This window comes from Aquarana catesbeiana, linkage group LG04, assembly GCF_042186555.1.
Source record: "Aquarana catesbeiana isolate 2022-GZ linkage group LG04, ASM4218655v1, whole genome shotgun sequence".
In the NCBI taxonomy this organism is placed as follows: Eukaryota; Metazoa; Chordata; class Amphibia; order Anura; family Ranidae; genus Aquarana; species Aquarana catesbeiana.
This window is the reverse complement of record NC_133327.1, coordinates 218,357,310-218,379,160: the sequence shown is the minus strand read 5'-3', so window position 1 is coordinate 218,379,160 and position 21,851 is coordinate 218,357,310. Positions and strand designations below refer to the sequence as shown.

Sequence of the window (21,851 nt, the reverse complement as noted above, 5' to 3'; positions counted from 1 at the left end):
CTGGTCCCCTATGCCTCTTTTTGGTCCCCCCTGTGCTCCTCTGGTCCCCCACATGCTCCTCTGGTCCCTCCTGTGCTCCTCTGGTTCCCCACATGGTTCTCTGGTCCCCCGTGCTCCTTTGTCCCCCCATGACCCTCTGGTCCCCCACATACTCCTCTGGTCCCCCAAATGCTCCTCTGGTACCCCCTGTGTGCCTCTGCTTCCCCCACATGCTCCTCTGGTCCCTCAAATGCTTCTGTATTCCCCCATGCTCCTCTGGTCCCCCATGCTCCTCTGGTCCCCCATGCTTCTCTGGTCCCCAGCATGCTCCTATGGTTCCCCCTGTGCTGCTCTGGTCCCCCTGTGTTCCTCTGGTCCCCCCTGTGCTCCTCTGGTCCCCCACATGCTCTGCTGGTCCCCCACATGCTCCTCTGTTCCCCTCATGCTCCTCTGGTCCCCCAGATGCTCCTCAGTTCCCCCATGCTCCTCTGTTCCCTCCCATGCTCCTCTGTTCCCCCATGCTCCTCTGTCCTCCCCCATGCTCCTCTGTTTTCCACTGCTCCTCTGGTCCCCCACATGCTCCTCATGCTCCTCTGGTCCCCCCTGCTCCTCTGTCCCCCTTTATTCTTTGGTCTCCCATGCTTTTCTGGTCCCCCACATGCTCCTCTATTCCCCCCATGCTCCTCTGGTCCCCCAGATGCTCCTCAGTTTCCCCATGCTCCTCTGTTCCTTCCCATGTTCCTCTGTTCCCCCCATGCTCCTCTGTCCTCCCCCATGCTCCTCTGGTCCCCCTATGCCCCTCTGTTTCCTCCTGCTCCTCTGGTCCCCCACATGCTGCTCATGCTCCTCTGGTCCCCCACATGCTCCTCTGGTCCCCCCTTATTGTTTGGTCCCCCCATGCTCCTCTGGTCCCCCACATGCTCGTCTGTTCCCCCCATGCTCCTCTGGTCCCCCACATTCTCCTCTGGTCCCCTGCTCCTCTGCCCCCCCTTATCCTTTGCTCCCCTGATGCTCCTCTGGACCCCCACATGCTCCTCTGGTCCCCCCCTGTATGCCTCTGGTCCCCCACATGCTCCTCTCCTCCCCCACATGCTCCTCTGCTCCCCTCCACTTCTCCTCTGTCCCCTCCTCTTTTCCTCTGGTCCCCCCTGCTCATCTGCCCACCGCTCTTCTGTCTCTCCCCCCTTCTCTTGTTTCACCCACAGTGCTCAGCTCCTCTCCCTGGCTAGCTGTGCAGTATGGGGGCGGGCTGGATATAAAGACATGATCCTCTGCACTAAGAAGCTGATCATACGATCAGAAAGACAGGCTGCCACACACAGTTATAACATAACCTTCCTCTGTACTCGTTCTTCTGCTCTTTCCTTCCCCCACTCTCCATAAGCGACAGCAGACTGAATGGAGAGTGGGGGAAGGATAGAGCAGGAGAACGAGTGCTGACGAAGGTTATGTTATAACTGTGTGTGGCTGCCTGTCTTTCTGATCGTATGATCAGCTTCTCAGCGCTGAGGATCATGTCTGTATTCAGCCCATCCACTTACTGCACAGCTAGCAGGGAGAGGAGGTGAGTGCTGCGGGGGCCCAGAGAAGCGGTGGGGGGGGGGTTTGGCGGTGGTCCACTATTGGGAGGTAGAGGTGGGGATGTGGGAGGATTGGTACCAGTACCAGCTGCGGTGCCCCCTCAGTGCCTCGCCCGGGGCACGTGCCCCCCTAGTTTCGGCCCTGGGTGTGATAGTCACATAACAACAGTATATGGCATAAACATACAATGAGGAGCGTACAGTGCAATAAAATCCAAGAGACTGATAAGAGCTAAGTTGTTGTACAGATGGGCTGGGTATGGAAAGCGCCATAAAACGGCAGTGAGGTTGAGTTAGTTTTGGCAAGATACTAATTCCTGCTCCATGTGGACATTTTCCTCTTAGAGTACAAACTGATCAGAATATTCATTGGTCTCCACCCAACTGCAATTAACCTTTACTATGTATTTTCCTTTGAAGCTTCTCTTGTTTGTTTTTTAAGTAACACCAGTGAATATAATGGAAGGAAACCCATATAACTACTAGTAAATCTCTGACCAGACAGCCTTTGTGCACTGTAGGAGTTTGGCAAATCTCATATGATTCCATCCAAATGGTTTGGTAAATAATTTATGGCCACCTTCATCCTGCATTGCCTTATTGCCACTATGTATAAAAAATTTAGTAGCTCATAAATACCATTGGGGGTGATCAACTAATAAATCCAGATCCTCATCAGACCACAAAAAAGGGATAGAAGCCAAAAACAACAAGGTTGACTTTCACTGTTTCGCTGCTCACTGAACACACATTCCATTTTAAAACAACTCTATTGTATTTACTTGATTTGCAGTGATTTCCCAAATAGTTATCTATTATTTTACAACGTTGCATTACGCAATTTGTTTTGGAACTTGACTGATTTTAAATGCTTCCAATATTAGTGTTTAGCTTCATGTGGCCTAAATATTACTTACAAACCAAGCTTGTAAACACTCTCTGTATAAGCAGTTATGTACTTACATAGTTTGCCATTGGTTAACCAGGAGATTGTTATCAGTTCTGTTAAAGCAGTAATGATTTTGAGCTATATTCCAAAACCAAAGTTGGCTAAATGGCTACAATAAAAAAATAAACAAACATTAAAGGCAAATAAGTAAATAGTTATTTAATGGCCTATTCAAACAGAAATTTAGTACATTTAGTAGTGTACTTAATACTAATAATAATAAAAATAATAATAAACTTTATTTTATATGGTGCCTTTAAAGGTACTGTAGCTTCTCAAAACGCTTTACAAAGAAAACACAAGAAATACACAGGATAAAACAAAGGAAAACGGGATATCTAAGTACTATTGTGCTAAACTAGGTGTAATGTTGTGAAGTGGTGCAATTGATTAGACCATAATTTTATGCATTTATGTTCAGCACATTTTTTATCAGTTTTGAAACTTGCATTTGAACGCATATCTAATGACAACAGTTATCAAAAAGTTGTACAGAAAAATTACATGCATTACAAATATATAAAAAACAAAAAACAGTTTGGATCAGATTTTGGATTCAAGTACAAGTTTGGGAGGACATCATATTTGGTGCAATTGTTTAATTATTCATAAAAAGCCAGTACTTGTTTTCTAAAGTTTATGTGCGGCCTAATTTGTGTTCTTTTTGGATATAGGGGGAAACATCTTTCATTTTTTTTTCAGGGTTTTATTGCAGTCCTTGCCTCTCTATCTGTCTCTGTGTAAGAGGGATTTTTCTCATTTTGGAGATTATTTCCTAGCACATCCTGTTGTGTCTATAAAACAGGAAGTGAAGGGAAATTCTCCCCATATGAAACAGATGCCGATATAGTAAAAAAAAAACAAAACAAAAAACAAAGCAAAACCTTGGCAATGGTTTTAACCACTTGACCTCCAGAAGGCGTTACCCCCTTTTTGACTACGGCATGTTTTGCTATTCAGCACTGTGCTATATTAATTGGCAATTGCATGGTCATGCAATAACGTACTCAAATGAAATTTGTATTATTTTTTTCACATCAATAGAGCTTTACCTGCTTTAAAACCTCCCACCGCAGATATACTGCGGCAGGGCGGTTCTATTGTGCCAAATGGTGTACCTGTGCGTCATTTCATGCAATAGATAGCGGGGGCGTGCACGATGTCCGCCGGGACCCGCCGATCTTTCCCCAGAGAGGCAGGACGGTGTTCTGTCTGTGTAAACAAGGCAGATCGCTGTTCTGACAGGGAAGTACACAGTAATCTTGTGTTACTGCTAAGCAGGAACACAGATTTCTGTGTTCTTCGAGTCAGTCCATCCCCCACACAGTTAGAAAGTATCCCCTAGGGACACACTTAACCCTTTGAACTCCCCTGGTGTTAACCCCTCCCCTGCCTGTGCCATTAGTATAGTAACAGTGCATATTTTTAGGACTGATCACTGTATTAGTGTCACTGGTTCTCAAAAAAGTCTAAAAAATTTTAGTTAGGTGTTTTTCGATTTGTCTGCCGCAATGTCGCAATCCCGCTAAAAATCGCTGATCGGCGTCATTACTGGTAAAAAAATAAATAAACAAATAAATTGAATGCCATAAAAATATCCCATAGTTTGTAGACGCGATAATTTTTGCGCAAAACAATCAATATACGCTTTCTGGGATTTTTTTAACAAAAACATGTAGCAGAATACAAATTGGCCTAAATTGATGAAGAAATTCGATTTTTTACATTTTTTTTATTTTATAGCAAAAAGTAAAAAATATCGTTTTTTTTTTTTTTTTCAAAATTGTCACTCTTTTTTGTTTATAGAAAAAAAATAAAAACCACAGAGGTGATCAAATAATACCAAAAGAAAGCTCTATTTGTGTGAAAAAAAGACATCAAATTTATTTGGATACAGCGTTGCACAACCACACACTTGTCAGTTAAATTATCACAAAAAATGGCCTAGTTATGAAGGGGGTAAAACCTTCCGGGGCTGAAGTGGTTAATCACCATGGGTTTTTATATTTTTTGATATACATGAAAAAATATCAAATATTTTGAAAAAAAATGTCTTTCTTAGTTTCTGTTATAAAATTTTGCAAACAAAAAATTGTTCTTTAAAAGCAAATTAAGAAAAAACAAGCCCCTACAGACAAACGCTCATGGGACAGGTGAAATAAATCAATGAAATTTCCTTAACGGGTAAAAGACAGGGCCATTTAAGGCTGAAGCAACTACGATACATCCTACCAATGGCAAGTATTAGACATAACATAGGACAAACATAAAAGCAGCGCTACAAAACAAAAACATACTACAATAGTCCAAGTGTGCTATCATAAAGTGCATATATATAACAAAAGTCCAAAACAAGCTACAAATAAGTGCTATGTTTGCTCCACAATATGTAGTGAGAGAGTCCAGATGGTGTTTTTTATACCACAATTGAGATGATAAGCTGTCACCAACACCTGCACACATGAAAAAAGCAGGGGGGTATAGAGTCCCCCCCTTAGATAAAACTCTTATCAGAATATACTGGGTAATGTGCATAAACACTGAAACTTTGCTTGGACAATCTCTCTGGATGGTTCCTTTCAAATCCTATTGGAGCCAGGAGGGTGGATCACATGCTAATGGCATTATTCTCCACCCATGGATGTAGTTTGTAAATCATTTCAGAAATGTCCTGGCAGACAGAGGACCATAATAAATAATCGTTCTTCATAAATGTAGTCCACAATGTAGTCTGCTGCATTTCTTTGGTAAAAATAGCCAAAATGTGTTTATATTATTTAGTCTGTGTGAAAGTTAAAGAGTTGAGTCTAAAAACTATGGTATATATACAGTATCTGAGATTGATCAGTCCTGATGTACTGACGGCTTATATAATTTCTTGGGACCCTAAAATACCAGGACAGTAAAAATAACCCCAAATGGCCCCTTTTTGGAAAGTAGACAGTCCAAGGTATTTAGTAAGAGGCATGGCAAGTTTTTTGAAGTTTTTGCCACTTTTTTTGGAAAATGAAGAAAATAATTTAATTTTTTTTTTTCTTCCTACAGTCACTAGTGCAGTACAATGTTATCATATGACTGGTGTGACAGTGATCAGGGATATTGACTGGTGACAATATGAAAGGAAAAAAAATACAAAATGTTCTTTAAAGTGTTTTTTCTTTTTTTTTTACAATTTTTTTTTTACATACTCACATACTCTCACCAGAGTAGATCACCATAGTGACACTGTACTACTCTGGAGGGGGGAGTGGTCAGGGTTTTTTTTTTTTAATCTGTGATTGCTTGTTACAGTTAGGATCACTGTAACAGCAATTGTGTGAACTGTTATGAATGTCATTTGTTTACTATTGTTATGCTGTGATTGGCCCACAGGTATTACATGGTACAGGCTGCTGTGATTAGCCCAGGTATCATGTGATCACTGGTGACCAATCACATACCAGCCACAGTAGTAAACAATGATTTAATGAATGTATTCATCTAATGACTATTGTTTACAAGATGTATCCAGGTATGAGTGGTATCCAGGCCACTCATAGCGGCCCGATACTAGCACCGCAATCCACTGTGTCTGCAGAACACAACAGGTCATACTGCTGCACACCCCATGTGTAACACGACGTATGGGTACATTGTGATGCCTGGAGGAGCCGCCCACCAGCAGTAAATGTACTGTTAGCGATAGGCAAGTGTTTAAATCTTTCTTAGCCTTTCCCTATCCTCTATCTAACACAAAAAAATGGGCTTTAGATATACTTTAACTATTGTGTGGTCATTGACACTTTTATAGGTGCAATTTTAAATGTTATTTATAGCTCTTTCATATGATGTACTTTTTTTAGTTATCGTTTAGGCCTTGCTCACACCATGTGAAGAGATGCGCATTTTTCTGCAATGTCTCTGCAAGGGCAACAAAAAACAATTGTTTTCTCTGTATCCTGTTCACATTGGTGTCATGTGTGATTTGTCTGCACAGAAAAAAAAATGCACATAACACCAGTGTTGTGGTGTGAACAGGTCACATAGAAAACAACTGTTTTCTTTTTTCTATTGCAAAGAAATTTATGTTGTGTATTTCAGCACACAAAAAAACACACATGGCACCAGCATTGTGATGTGAACAAGGCTCATAGAACTCAAAGACCCGCATTAGAAAAACGCAAATCTCTGAACATGGTTTGAACAATCTCAAAAATATTCTATGCAAGTAAAATCTAAAAAAAAAAATGTCTACAGATTTTATGCACGTATGGTGTGAACAAGGCCTATGTCTCTTTTTGCCTACAATAGCAGTTTACAACAAAGACACTCTGCACAGGAAAGTTATATAAGTGTTACTGCAACTGTCATGTCAATACTTTATAAATATGATTTGCAAATAGTATGTTTGTACTACTTACCTAAACTAACATGTTTAAAGCGGTAGTAAACTCAGATAATGTTACCCCAAATCAGCAATATGCAATTTCATGTTGCTGTTTAGTAGCTTTGTGCCGCATACATTATGCAAATATAACGTTCTTACTTGATACAATGAACTTTTTCTGATTGCCTCTGCTTGTACTCAGCCACTGCAATTATAACTCCTGTCTTCTGTGTGTCAGTAGTATTTTATTTCCGCACTCACTCTTCTTCTGTGGCCACAATCCCGCGTGTGCGCACATTCGTTCCTGAAGCCAAGCCTCGTTTACGTTTCAGACAGACAGGCTCTGTCTTTGGCTCTGAACTCTAACCCCTGTGACATAGAAAGCTGACATCAGCCAAAGGAAATGACACAGCCCCAGCATGTACACAACAATTTTCCGGCGTGAAAAGCTTGCTGGAAAAATAGGACTAACCGTGCATGCGCTGGTGATGTCATTGAAAAGATAACAAAGGATTACACAGAAATCAAACAGGTAGGAAGCCACACACACAACGCAGACAGAACATTAGGTTTCAATGATTAATTTTACAGAAACTTAATTTTTTTTTTTTTTAATATATTGTTATTGAATCAAAGTACCATAATAAACATCTCCAATTGGGAGAACATTAAGATATATCAGTGTATATTCCTTCTTTACTTACACATAGTACAAATGTTAATGTTTATAAATACCTCGTATTTTCTACAATATTTATATACAAATAACAAATAAAATAAAACCAAAAACAAGAAAAAAAAACAAAAAAAAAACCCCTAGCATTAGATCCTGCCCCTCCTCAGTAAAAGCGGGGATGAAAGGAGAAAGACAGCCACGAGGAAAAAAAAAAAATTCCCCCGTGTTGTACTTAAATGAACACTGTCTGTTCATCTTCAAATCCTCATACGTGCAAAGAAATAAAAAGAGCAAGAAAAAAAAATGTATGTGTTATATTTAGGCTGAACCCTGTTCATCTTCAAATCCTCATGTGTCCAAAAATAAATAAATAAATAAAAGTAAAAATTCTGTGTTGTAATTAAGGATGAACACTGTTCATCCTCAAATCCTCATGTGCACTTTCCCTCTTATATCTGTTTTGTTAATTGGTTGGAGAGGAACCTTTCCCTTATGGGGTTTCTCATATTAAAATAAATTAACCCTTAACTAATAACTAATAACAGGTGCATCTAAAGGAAAAATCTGTTGCCATATGTACTTTAACAAACAGAAGGGGATCACTAGTAACCCTAGTCTGCAGGTACTTCCCTTTAATACATCCAGCCTGACCATATATCTTTAAACTTATCCTTTTGGTCCTTAACTGTAAATACCCATTGTTCTGCCTCCATTATTACATTAACATCCTTTTTCCATTCCATAAAAGTGGGGCCTCTCCTGCTTCGAGAACCTTGGTATTAATGATTTTGCTACATTCAACAAATATGGCGTCATTTTTTTTTATAGAACTTTTTGGAACACTGCATCCCATGGAACAGGAAATGTAAAGGAGTAACTTCTATGTGTCTAATTGTAAGTTGTTTAATCCATGGTGCAATTGATTCCCAAAATGGTTTAATCTTGGGGCAGGACCACCATAAATGGATGTACGAGCCCCGTTGCCCACAGCTTCTATAGCATCAATCATCTCTTGTCGGGTATATCTGTGCTAAGCGTATGGGGGCCCGATACCATCTGATTAAAAATTTATATGACATCTCCTATGTTTGGGAACTTATGGAGGTGAAATGGGAAACTTGATTTGATGAGTATACAAACGCTTTAAAGACATGTTGCTCTGTCCTTTCCTATTGTTCCTGAACAGCCACTTTAAAGCTCCATGCACACTGGCTTAAAAATCGCTGCTTCTACAGGAGTTTTGTGTTCTGCCTGTAGAAGCAGCTCAATGCTATCCTATGTGTCCATGTACATTAGGACAATTTATGAGGCAGAAAAAAGAAAAACGTTCTGGTTCATGTTTCTGATTGGAGCTTGTACAAAAAACGCTCTATATAAATGTTTTTTTTCTACCAAGGGAACTGGCATTTTTTTAAGCCCAGTGTTCATGGAGCCTTGCTTGTTCAGGAACTATGAATAGCAAGTAATTTGTGGCATATAAGCATAAGTTCCATTTCTGCTTTGGACCCCAGAACCTATTTCTGCAATTCACTTCATCAGCGTTTATATGTTTCAATTAGCCAAAGACAGCTCACATGCAACTGTCTATGAGAAATAATCTTGTAGTTTCAACCAAAATATGTAGTTGTGTTTTTTGTGATACAAAGTAATGCAGCAAGAAGGATTTCATCCAGGGCCATAAAACAGATATATGTTGTCACTCTTGGAATTGGATTCCCTCTGCTCTTGTTTAAATTATGCATTAAGAGAGGCTGATGGTGTATCAGAGGTCAGGGGCTGGCTGAAGCAGCAGGGAAGCACAGATGAATCTTTACTGAGATCTTTAAGGTTCTACAGCAGTCTGGAGACTCAGAAATATGATTTATTAGTTGGTCCACAAAGCACATAGCTAGATTTGTCGGAGGGTCCCATACAGAGCTGTAACACAATGTGATATGCATTTCTCATTCCTTCAGTAATGGACAGTGTCATTGAGCAAGCCATAAAGGATATTACTGAACATTTTTTCCTTTCCTAGCATTATATAACATATATCAGGAATTTGTTCCTACCATAGTAAAATCACATAGAAATGTTTTGTATGTCCCTAGTGTACATCGACTTTAACCTCTTTGCTGCCAAAACATTGTTCACTAATATTTTAAACTAAAAGGTACCTTTTACTCACAATGTAGACAACAATTTTGATAGCATTTATGTTACTAGTTCTTAGTAAGTAAATGTTGCTAATATTAGGTCAATTGCGTCATATGGTGTGACAGAGATATTGGAAGAATATTTATAAAACTTCTGCAGGAGATTATGCAGGATGCCCAAGACGGATCTTTAAAGTGGCACTTCAGCCAAGTTTGTGATAGTGTTTAGATGAGATAGAACCTTTGCCACACTTGTAGCACATTCTGGACAGCTGTTGGGGAATGTTGGCCTCATTTCTTGACAGTTGTCACAGAACAGAAAGTGAAGAGAAATCAAAAATTTTACAATTGTCAGTGGAAAATGGTTAGTTCATGCAAAGTCAAATCTTTACAAACCACGTGTGTACATTGATACATTTAGCCCCTGCATCTGGATAAGCTTTTGACTTATAAATCTAGACACTCAAAGACATATGTGGCTTAAGCATAATTTGGTGCCCCTATAATACCATTGATATACTACTATAAATGTAAGAGTATAGTTTGTTCCAGTACTAATACATGCTATTCTTATTAGCAAGTTGATTTTTATGGGCTTAGCACATTCTGTTGGACCATGAAAAATAGAGGGAAATATTATTATATCATAATGTAGTGTTTTATGTTTAGTGTACCATTTTAAAGCTAAAGCATTTTATGTCTCTGTGTGTATAGGTGATGATGTTTCCACTGAAAAATTTCCTGAGATCACAGTTGGAGAGATTTCACCTGTTGATGATGGCATTGGCACCCCATCAGGATCAAATTTTCCAGATATATACTCTCCAGCTTCTTCCAGTGATGATTTCACACCTAATGAAGAATCACCATATAGGGCCCCCATTTATATCCCAGATGACATCCCAATACCTCCAGAGTTTGAGCTTTGTGAATCAAGCATTCCTGGGGCAGGACTAGGAATATGGACAAAAATTAAAATATCCACCGGAGAAAGGTTTGGACCCTTCGAAGGAGAGCAGTGTGCGAACCTTGAAAATCCGCAGTTTGGCTGGGAGGTAAGTAACATCACATATAACTATTTTCAAATGGAAACGTACCATGTTACCTTGCTAAAAGAGTGTGGTTTTTAGATCCATATTTGGTATGTCAAAAGTTTAATAGAGATGTGGGTCCATCACAGATAAAGCAAAAAAAAAAAAAAGAGGTATGTAAAATAATGTAAAATAGTTTTAATTAAAAAAATTAAAAAATTAAAACTCTACTGTGAACAGTATAATAAGGATTTATCACTTTACATTTCTTTTTGGAGATATTAGAAACACCCTTTTCATATGAACTGTTGAGATTTTCAGAATGACAGCTTCAGAAGAGTAGATAAAATCACTTTAAAATGTAGGGGTCGATTATAATAGTCATGGGGGTTCAGGTGGTGCAGCTCTGCATAGAAAGCAATCAGCTTCCAGTTTTTTTTTTTTTGTCAAAGCTTAATTGAACAAGCTGAAGTTAGAGGCTACTTGGCTATCATGCACAGCTGCACAAGTTTTTGCACCCTCCAGTTTTAGTAAATCAACCCCATAATGTTTGTAATATGTGTAAAATGTCATATTCTATATCTTTCCTTTGGCAGGGTGAACACTCACTTACATTTGATGCAGGAGAAAAAAATCCCTAAAGTGGATGTTAACCCAATTCATGAAATTTGAGCTGGGTACATATATCTGCAGTGTTTTCTTATCTCTCTTTAAAGCACTAAGTCCCGTGGCTTTCTCCTGCTGCGATCTTCTGTTATCAGCATGACAAGTTCTCCGACACGTGAAAAAACCAGGCTGAAATTTGTGTCAGGGTGGGTGCTATAAATAGATTAGCAGAAAGCTGCTTTACCCACAGGACAGCTCTGAAAGTCTCTGCCCATCTGGAGGGGGGTGTGTGCCTTTCCTCCAATCAGCTATCTCCCTGTGTAATCCAAGACTTCTCTCACCGTGCAGAATGAGGAAGTGAAAATTCTAACGTGATCTGCACTTTCTAAACATTATATAAAGATGAAGACAGCAGATATACGTATAAAACTTATGTAAGATGATTTGTTTCATCTCTGTGTATCATCTGAGGCTGTTCACTTCACTGGGTATATGTGAGGGTTCACATCCACTTAATAGTGATTGTAAAGCTTCAAATATTTAATAAAAAAAAAATAAACATGTCATACTTACCTCCACTGTGCAATTCATTTTGCACAGTTGCCCCAAACACGACTTCTGGTGTCCCTCGGCGGCTCTCGCGGCTCCTCCCCGCATCAGATAACCCCCTAGGAGAAGCGCTCTCCCGGGGGGTTACCTTGTGGGCACGCTCCCGAGTCATCAGCGTCCATAGCTGCCAAATGTATGACTCGGCCCCACCCCCCGGCGCCCGCGTCATTGGATTTGATTGACAGCAGCGGGAGCCAATGGCTGCACTGCTATCAATCTGTCAATCAAGTGCTGAGAACCCCCGGGCAGAGGGACAGCGCATCCTCGCCGGTGGAAATTCCAGGGCTCAGGTAAGTAAAACGGGGGGCTGGTCACTGCCAGGCGTTTTTTCACCTTAATGCGTAGGATGCATTAAGGTAAAAAAAACGCGAGGGTTTACAACCCCTTTGAGAACATTTGCAATTTGCCTAAAACGTTCTCACCACCAGCAATGTAATGAGCTGCTTCAGAGAATGAACTATTATACAGAATTGATACAATATTGCAAAGACTTTCCCACTGGGGAAGTTCTCCCTCTCTATTTCTACTGTCATTAAGACAAAAAGTAAGCAGAAACCCTACATTTTTGAGTTGTTATGAGAACAAGAGGTAAAGGGAGATTTTTGAATGAGAATTTTTTTTGGGTGATAATTTTCTAAGATAGGAATTCCTTTCCCTTTGGGAAGATTTCCTCCTATTTCCTGTATTTTCTCCAGGAAATTACGTGAAATTATTTCCAGTAGAAAAAAATCTTACAGCGCGCACAAACATTTACCTCCAGCAAGGCAAGTTTAAAAACACCTAAACATTTTCAAAAAGACATTATCAAAAATATGGGGGATTTGGTCACACCATATTGCTATATGGTGCTAAGCCCACTTACTGCGACAAAGTAACCCATGATTAGTGGGTCCTACACTATCCATAGATTTGGGAGAGCCTGCTTCTCTCAACCATAAGAGCAATACACTCTTCTAAATGGGAGAATCTTGACGTCTCCACCTATGACACAAGTGGACACTAATGAGAGGTACTTAATGAGGGAGTGGGGTGCTCCTATCCCAAAAGGATTTGGTCAGAATCCATGCCCCCCAAATATCTTGTTTGATTATTTTCAGTAGGACACAGACAAAAATCTGATAGGGGTTTTGACCCTTCCTTTTTTTTTCTCTTTAAGTCAACGGTGGTGCAAAAACCTAAACTGAAAAAACCCGTAAGTGAACAAAAAATGTGCACGTGCAAACACACTAAAAAGTGCACTTAAGGGTGTGCTTTTAGTCCACCTTCCGAAGGGGTAGGACCTCTACCCTGATCCCCCAGGGTTCAAGGGTCCTGGCAGGGACTAAGGTTTCCATGGTCTGTCTAGCCAGAAGGCCTGGCAGACCCCGTTCTTCTAGTTCTAGTTCTTGAGCCGAAGCCGTCTATGGAATACTTGGTCGAGGGGCTCTCCCGAAGAGATACCCCGCAGGGGCAGGGTAGGAAGGACCCTAAGAGCCACACATCCTCCCCCTCAAAGTCAGGGCAAGCCCGAGGATTCACATCCTTCATCCATGAGAAAAACACACACAAAAGTAAAAGTAATGACAAACAGTGGGAGAAAAATGAATAGAGAATAAAAAAGTGGCCGTACAGATTGCGCAGGCCCTGAGGCCTTGTAGACAAAAATTGCCCCCCGACTTAGCCAAAAGGCCTAGCCCTAAAAGGCGCAGTGCAAAAGGAAAGCATAATTTGGTGCTATGACCATGTGTTTCGTTCACACAGTAGTTACTAAGAGTAGCCCTAGAGAGACCACTCCCAGGGGGCACAGACACCACAGAACTTCTGCCTTCCTTGCCCATGGCCAGATAATGGGCTCTTCCAGCTTTCCCCAGGTAATTACTCCCATGACCCAAATGCCTGTGGGCGCCCCGGTTTCTGTTCCAGCTGGTACTAACCTTCCAAGCCCCCATCACTCTAGCAGAGATTCATGTCCCACCACTCCAACCTTCGTCAGGTCAAAATGACAGTCCAAAACCTCCACTGGATCAATGATAAGAACAGATACTACACTTATCTTAGCCCAAAGGGCTTTGACCCTTCCTTACTTTTGCCGTCGGAATAAACTCTGAAGGTTTTTCCGACAGAATTTCAATGGAATTCCGTTCAAGCTGTCTTGCATACACATGGTCACACCAAATTCCGACAGTCAAGAACGCGGTAACGTACAACACATACGATGAGACAACATGTACGAGGTCTCGTGCTTGCTTCATTTTTGGTACGTCGGAACAGCATACAGACGAGCAGTTTTCCTGATAGGAATTTGTTCCGTTGGAAAAATATAGAACATGTTCTTTATCTAAGTCCGTCTGAATTTTGGACGTAAAAAGTCCGATGGGGCATACACACACGGTCAGAATATACGATGAAAAGTTCCCATCAGACTTTTTCTGTCGGAAATTCCGACCTGGTGTACGGGGCATAACTGAAAAAAGTTTGGGCTATTCGTACATTTACGTTTTTTTGCCCAGAAGATGGACTGTCGTGTTTTCCAAATTAGATCAGTTATGGTATTAGGGATTTTAATTATTATATATAATATTTTGACACATGAAAAACAAAATAAACACAGGTGCATATAGAGCACCCCTGTAAAGACTTTTCCAGATTTACATCCACCATTATGAACATGTAAAAGATAAGGGAATTTAGTGTCCTCGTGCTGTGACCTTATGGTTACTTCACTGATCCTTTTTTCAGGTGACTGTAAGGACATAATAACCGGAATCGCAGTTGAAAATGCACACTTTGGTGCCACACAGTCTGGTGACCTATTTAGTTACCTTGGGCAACCTTGACTTGTTGGTATGTTCTTTTTTGTAAACCCTTCAGTAATTTTGCTAACTGATGCATAAAAACACTGTCAAAGCATTTAGTCCAGGGTCTAGCTTCAGTTTCAGCTGTTCAGTCATCTATTGGTAAGAGAAACACACAAGAATGAGCGCAAGTCATGTTTCACAAACATTTGGATGTCGGCAATTAAGCAGACCACTCTGCATTGAAACAGTTTGTTTAGGAAGCTGCTGAATAAGTAGTTTGTACAGTGTTTATATTGATGTGTTTGTTGTTTCCCAATGTGCAGCCTGATAGTTTATGCTTATTTTACCAGCAAAGATGTTTCTTTATTTAAAGAATTTAATTTCATGTATATTTTTTTAAGAAGCTCCTGTATCTATAAATAGCCACTAATTACAGATAGAAGATCCTTTTTCAGGCTACACGGAACTGTAAATATGAGAACGTGACTCCAGATCCTGTCATTTTCAATAACGTAGGATTACGATCTGGATATCTATGGGTAATTAATTTTATTAGGTCACATTTATATTTTAGGAATGGTTTTGATGCATGGTTTCTGCATTAAAGGGATTGTAAACCCTCAAGGTTTTTCAGCTTCATACATTCTACGCATGAAGGTGAAAAACCTCCTGTGCTGCAGCTGCCCCCCCGAGCTTCCCTTTTACTTACCTGAACCCAGTCTTTCCAGCGATGGGGACAAGCACACTAGCTCCAGCCGGTGTCTCGGGTCCTGATTGGATAGATTGATAGCAGCGCAGCCATTGGCTCCCGCTGCTGTCAATCAAATCCAATGACGTGGGAGTCGGGTCCTGCTGTCTGTGTCAATAGACGCAGCAGCAGGGCATGGGAGTGTGCCCGCACGAGTGCCCTGAGGGAGAGCGGCTCTACAACGGGGCACTTGAGAACAGGAGGAGCCAGAGTCTGAGGGACTCCAGAAGAAGTGGATCGGGGCCACTCTGTGCAAAACCATCTGCACAGAGGAGATAAATATAACATGTTTATTTTTTAAAAAGATAAAAAAAAAACTTTAGTTACCCTTTAAATATCTGTAATGCGTATGCACATACTGTAGATGTTCTAATATTTAAATGCAATAAGAGCACTGGTATAAAAAAATACCTCCTGGTAAAGATTATGAAATAGGTGAAAGAAAAGTACAATTAATGGTTTTAAAATAGAGTCAGAAGCCTCAAATTGCATTGTGAAAAATAAGCAGTAAAACACAACCCTTGTTACACAGTTGGTAAGGTTGAATAAAGACAATAGTCTATCCAATTCAACCTGTGTATGTGTTTGTGTGTAAGTGTCGATAATCATTTTCCATATCCCTGTATGCAATGTTCTTTAAAATGTACTTCCAAGAGTCTTTTAAAAATATCAATACTCCCCACTGACACCACCAAATGTGGAAGAGAGCTCCACATCCTTATCATTCTGACAGCAAAAAACCCCCTGCCCAGCACTGTAGCACAGCAAAGCAGGAAGCAGAATCCTTGATCAATATGGCTGCCCACATAATTACCAAATGTTCACTGAAACAAGGCTGTTAAACATTAACACACATTGATAGGACAATTTTATTTTATTTTATTTACACACATCTGATCTTTTAAATCTACTGTATACTAGGAATGGGAAAAATTGGTTGCTTTTGCTTCATCAAAATTTCTGAGAAAATTGGGATATTTTGCATAAATGTTGCTATTTTGGCAAAAAATATTGGAGTTAATGTGGAGGATAAAATTTAGGTCTTTTGGAGTGGTTAAGAGGTTTGCTAAAGGTTGTTTTCTCCTTTTTCGAGTATTTTGCTTTTATTTGACTAAAACTAATTAAATGATGACAAAAAGTAACGTAAAACATTTAAAGCAGCAGCACACAAATATTTATGTACTGTCACTTTCAAATATTTATTGTACTTTACAATAAACAAAAAATGTCACCTAAGCAACACAATGGCAAAACGATAGGCTAATTTTGCTGGAATCAAACATTTTGTGATGAAATTACTTTTACCAAAATAGGCTCACTCCTAATCTAAAAGTATTTGAAAAACTATACATGACTATACAGTGCCTTAAAAGCTAAACTCAAGGCAAACAGCTAGATATATTATACATAAAGTGGCAGTATTACCTGTCAAAGGATTTTTAGTTCCATTCATCAAATCCTGGGATTTACACATGTCTTTTACACAATTCAGCCCTGTCTGGCAGGGCAAAACACTTGATTTTCTCTGCTGCAGTTTAATAACATATACAGGTCTTGTCTCTCCAGCCTGTGACTGGGCAGTGAATAAAGAAGCAGAATACCTGAGTGGTCCTCAGTCCAGTCCTTCCCACTAGCAGTCTGAGCGTTGTTGTGCAAGGTTTGCAGGAGGCTGAGACCAAGTCAAATTAAGGTATTGGTACTGCATTTAAAAAAAATGCATTAAAGTCTAGTACACACAGGCCGAGTGTCAGCAGGCATCTGCTGGGTCAATAGGAACCGGCTGACATTCTGCCTGTGTGTATGGTAGCTGGTCCAACAAAAGCCGTCTGCTTGGTCTGCCGACCAACTATCTATCCCTGACTGGAGTGTTCCAGTGGGGGGCTGTCCTCCTGTCACAATAAAAGAGCAGAGGAGATCGCAGTACTAACATTGAGTTGTTAGTACAGTGGCTCTGACATGAGATGTCAGTTTATTTGCATTCAACCCAAAAAAACTAGTGGTGTGTACTAGGCTTTAGGCTGGGTTCACATTGTTGTTGCAGGCTTCGGCTGAGAGCGCTAATCGGGACCCTGTCGGCTACTGGTTTTCCAGGATGCTCATCCGTCAGAAGCCAGCAAACGAACACCTTCTGTCGGACCAGCTGAAATACACACAGGCTGAATGTCAGCTGTTTTTTTTTTAACTGGCCGATGTCTCCCGACATTCAGCCCATGTGTACTAGGCATCAAAGAAGGTGCTTGCACTATTTTTTGTAACACAATGCACCACAACTCATGGTAGTGCATTATTGTGCATTATGGTGCATTGCAATGCAAGTATGCTGGTAAAGAGCATTCGGGTACTATTAATAGTGCACACATTTTTAAGTGTTGCAGTTACCAATTATGCAGGGCAGCAGTATGAACCCAGCCAAGATGTATTAATGAATCCCGGGCTGTATTCATTTTTGTCTTTTATATCTGCCTGGAGTTCAGCTTTACAAAGATAAACTTAGGTTACTTAAGTGGAACTTAAAGTGGCTTTCCACTTTTGTAGTCAACTTTAGTAAAACCCCACTATATATTTGGCATGTGTTCCCCTTCACACTACATGCCTAGTTTAAAAAAAAAATGACCAATTCTTACCTTTTAGATGTTTCTCAGGAGAAAGTGTTATAGCTGACTACAAGGTTTTTGAACAAGGTTAGAGTGAGCCCGTCCAAAGTCTGTCCTTCTTAACATATAATGCAAGAAGCACAGCCTCTAAACCTTTAACCTTTTGTGAGGCTAGACAATGTTTAAATCTAGTTACAATTGAAAATGAAGATATGCCTGCACAATACACAAGGTTAAATATGGCAAACAGTCCCTCATAAACAAAGGAAACTACCTAGGATTTTTCATTGCTGTAGGATCCCAAAAGGAACATCTAAAAAGGTAAGCTGCAATTTTTACATATTATTTTTTAAGTTATGTTATGGGGTTGGAGACATGTAACAAATATAAATTAGGTGTTATCCCAGTTTGACTGCACAAGTGGAAATACATATTAAAGTGTTACTAAACCCAGGACACTACATTCACTATATCTGGTCTCCAACAGTACACAGAACATGGAAATGCAATTATTTTAGTAAATATAAACTGCTAAATACCTTTTTCTCATCAGCAGTATAGAGCAGTCTTGTGACTTCTATTAGTGCCTGGTTAAAGCATGTAGGAGGCGTTTTCATACTGCACTGGCTGTCCTGTCAGGATGCAGGACCCCTGACCCTCTGTCTAGACAGTGCTGATAGGTCCTGTGCGGATCACATGTAGCCTCCGAAGAAAATCATCTCTCTAGCAATACACACCAAACTAAGCATGTGCAACTTGACTCCACTAAACGTGTCTTATCAGGACATGTTTTGGAGTCAGTGGAAGAAGAGTAGGATCTGTGCATACAGGATCAAAAAGCTGTTTTACGCAATGCAGAGGATTAACCCCTTAGGTTCCACCTTGAGTATAACAAGCATGCTTTACTGCATATACAGACTGATTTTACTGTTGTGGGTTTAATAACACTTTAAGTTGCCCTCTTAGGCCCAGTTCACACTGATGCAAATTCTGATACAATTTTGATCTTTTCTGAATGCATAGTTTTTCATGTCATCTAAAATATCATTGTTTTCAATGAAGGCCATTCACATCAATGCGGTGCAATTCTGATACAGCTTAAAAAAGGGTCATGTGCGAGTCGGATGCGGTGTGTTGCTAAATTCAGCTCTATAGACTTCAATTTAAATCAAATTCGCATTAGAATTTCACTTGACACCCAAAAATCGCACTGTGAATTTGCACCGCAACTGCGCTCAAAAATGGATGAAATTCACACTGCAGCAGAGTGAATAAAGCCTTAACTAGGAATTACCTAGAAAGCAACAACGCATCTAAAGTTATTGTAGGTGTAGTCTATATTCCAATACATTTATTGATGTACAGAGTAAACACTGGACTTTGTCTCCTGAGGTCCACTAATTCTCCTATATATATATGTATATATACTCTGTAATTCTACCTCTGTACTTTGTTCACACAACATTCTAAAGAAAATAGGGGCTGTAATGATTTTTTTTCTCAAGTCTGCAGTTGTAGTCATTAGGAAATACAATACAGTTATACAATGGTGATGACATTTATACTGATCATCTTTTCAGTGCATCTTTGGATAAGTCAGTTATTCTCTCCAATAAGATATCTTCTTTCGTAATGGAGGGAGTGACAGGAAATCATAACTCTTTTTCAATAAGTAAACATGTTGCAGACATTTATTGCAAGGTTTCAAAGATGACATGGCTTCATTAAACCCAGCAGATGCCATTAAGCAAAATGGTCAATATGTCACTATGCAATTGGCTGGAAAATTAAATTGATTTGATAAATGTAAGTGAAATAGTTCTGTTTGCTTTGATCATCAGTTTTAAAGCAGGTGAGGAGGTGATGTCACTAATCATAAAGCAATAAAAAGGCAAGCGAAAGGCTGCCAAAATATGAATCAGAAGATGTTCTGTTATGCTGAGTCACCTGGGATGCACAAATATATTCATTGCTGCATATTAACTGTTGTGTCAATATCAATAGATATCAATAAATCTATTACAATGCAGGTGAAGTGGTTAGTAGACTTGAATGAGATATCAGAGGTGACTTTAGAAATGAAACGTTAGGCACATACAATTTTTATTAAAGTGTAACTGCACCTTTAATGCACTTATATCATAGCCCCCAGCCCCTAATAGCCTTATGCCTACCTGCTGAACAGGTTAAATATTTGTTAGGCAAAACCTGCACTGTCATTCCTTCCGAGAATAAGCTTTTACTTTGGACTAACCTGGGCAAAGGTGCAGTTACAGCTTAAGTTTGAGGGAGGTGTGTATAATCTGGCTGCATTGGATTGTAGAGAACTTTCTGAGTGTACACTCTGACTTCAGCACAGTTGCAGTGGTTGCTGGACAGGGTTAGCCGAAAATCACACTTGAGCTTTTCTGCTCATTTTCCTATGCTTGACTGCACTCAACATGCAGAATGCCATTCTTTATAATTGTTCCTATTCACACTTGTATGCGTGGTCCCCTCCACACTCTACACCAGGGGTAGGCAACCTCGGCCATCCAGCTGTGGTGAAACTACAAATCCCATCATGCCTCTGCCTCTAGGAGTCATGCTTGTGATTATCAGGGTCTTTCAATGTCTCATGGAACAGCTTGAGGGCCGAGGTTGTCTACCCCTGCTCTACACCCTACACTCAAAAAAGTACATGAACTTTTTCTTTATAGGCCTATTTTTTTGCCCCAAAGACTTCAATGGAAGTTCCTGTAAATGTGTGATATATGAATTTTTGTGAACATTTTACACATGAAGAATTTCTATTCTCCTTTGGAATTGCTCTCTTCCCCTTGCCTGGTCCAGAAGCTTGATGTACATGCAAAAATGCTTGTAAAATACCTGAAAAAAATTGTTTAAAAATGACCAGGAATATGCTCTGTTTATGCTCTGCTCAAGTGTAAATGCAGGATTAGCTCTGATTGGCTTTTGCTCATCTTCTGACCATTTTCTATTGCTTTTTAATTCCAATCCAGATTTCAAGTTGTAAATTATACCATTGGTATTACAGAAACATTTGCTACATGACCCGAATTATTATTTTAGTATCTCTGCATTGTTAAACAGATGTTCTCAATTTAAAAGACAACATTATACATGTATCATAAACTGTCTGGATAGAGTTAATGCTTCTTTTGGCTGTGTTTTTTTTATTAGTCCTAATGCACAATGCGTGTGAAGAATTCTGAGCATAAGATGAATCTGCAGATCAATCATTTAACATGATTTGAAAATAGAGCCATTGTGTTTCAGGAATATAATTAAATCAGTGATGGCTTTTTTTTCCTGAACAAAAGATATAAGCCTGGAGAGACTATCAAAAGCTCTTCAGACATTTGATTTCATTCTTGTTTTCTTTTTGGCAAAGGCTTTGGGCTTCAGTTTTAAATTCGTTTTGCATACCGTAGCAGTGTGAGTCTTTTCAATTAGGTGACTCTCTATCATTTCTATTATTGCTGAAAAGAGGACTAGTGGCCTGTTAACAAGTGGTAGAGTTCAGGAACTCTTAAACTGGTTTCCTCAGGTCAGAGGTGAAAGTTACTTTTCCCAGTAGAACAAAGGTGTACCCTGATATTTCTACAAATAAAGGAGATCATTTGTAGAGTTTTATAAGAAAATGCTCATGCATACATCCTCTAAATAATTGTTTAAGAAGCACCATGATGACATTAGAATTTCAAGATCTGTAAAATAAATTATACCTACACGGTCCTCTTTGGATCCAAATTCTTTATTATCTTCTTTGAAGGGTTCGTCCACTCAAAACTGATATAC

General features: G+C 39.8%; 1 protein-coding gene across 1 annotated transcript in view; it reads left to right on the top strand.

Annotated features, from left to right (window-relative positions):
* The window catches only part of LOC141139744 (histone-lysine N-methyltransferase MECOM-like), a 431,232-nt gene extending 420,130 nt beyond the window's left edge, over positions 1 to 11,102 (top strand). The window contains exon 2 of the mRNA XM_073626161.1: positions 10,400 to 11,102. Coding sequence (XP_073482262.1) covers positions 10,400 to 10,815 — 416 coding nt within the window. The 3' untranslated portion in view covers positions 10,816 to 11,102. The remainder of the gene's footprint in view (positions 1 to 10,399) is intronic.
* The last annotated feature ends 10,749 nt before the right edge of the window (positions 11,103 to 21,851 follow it).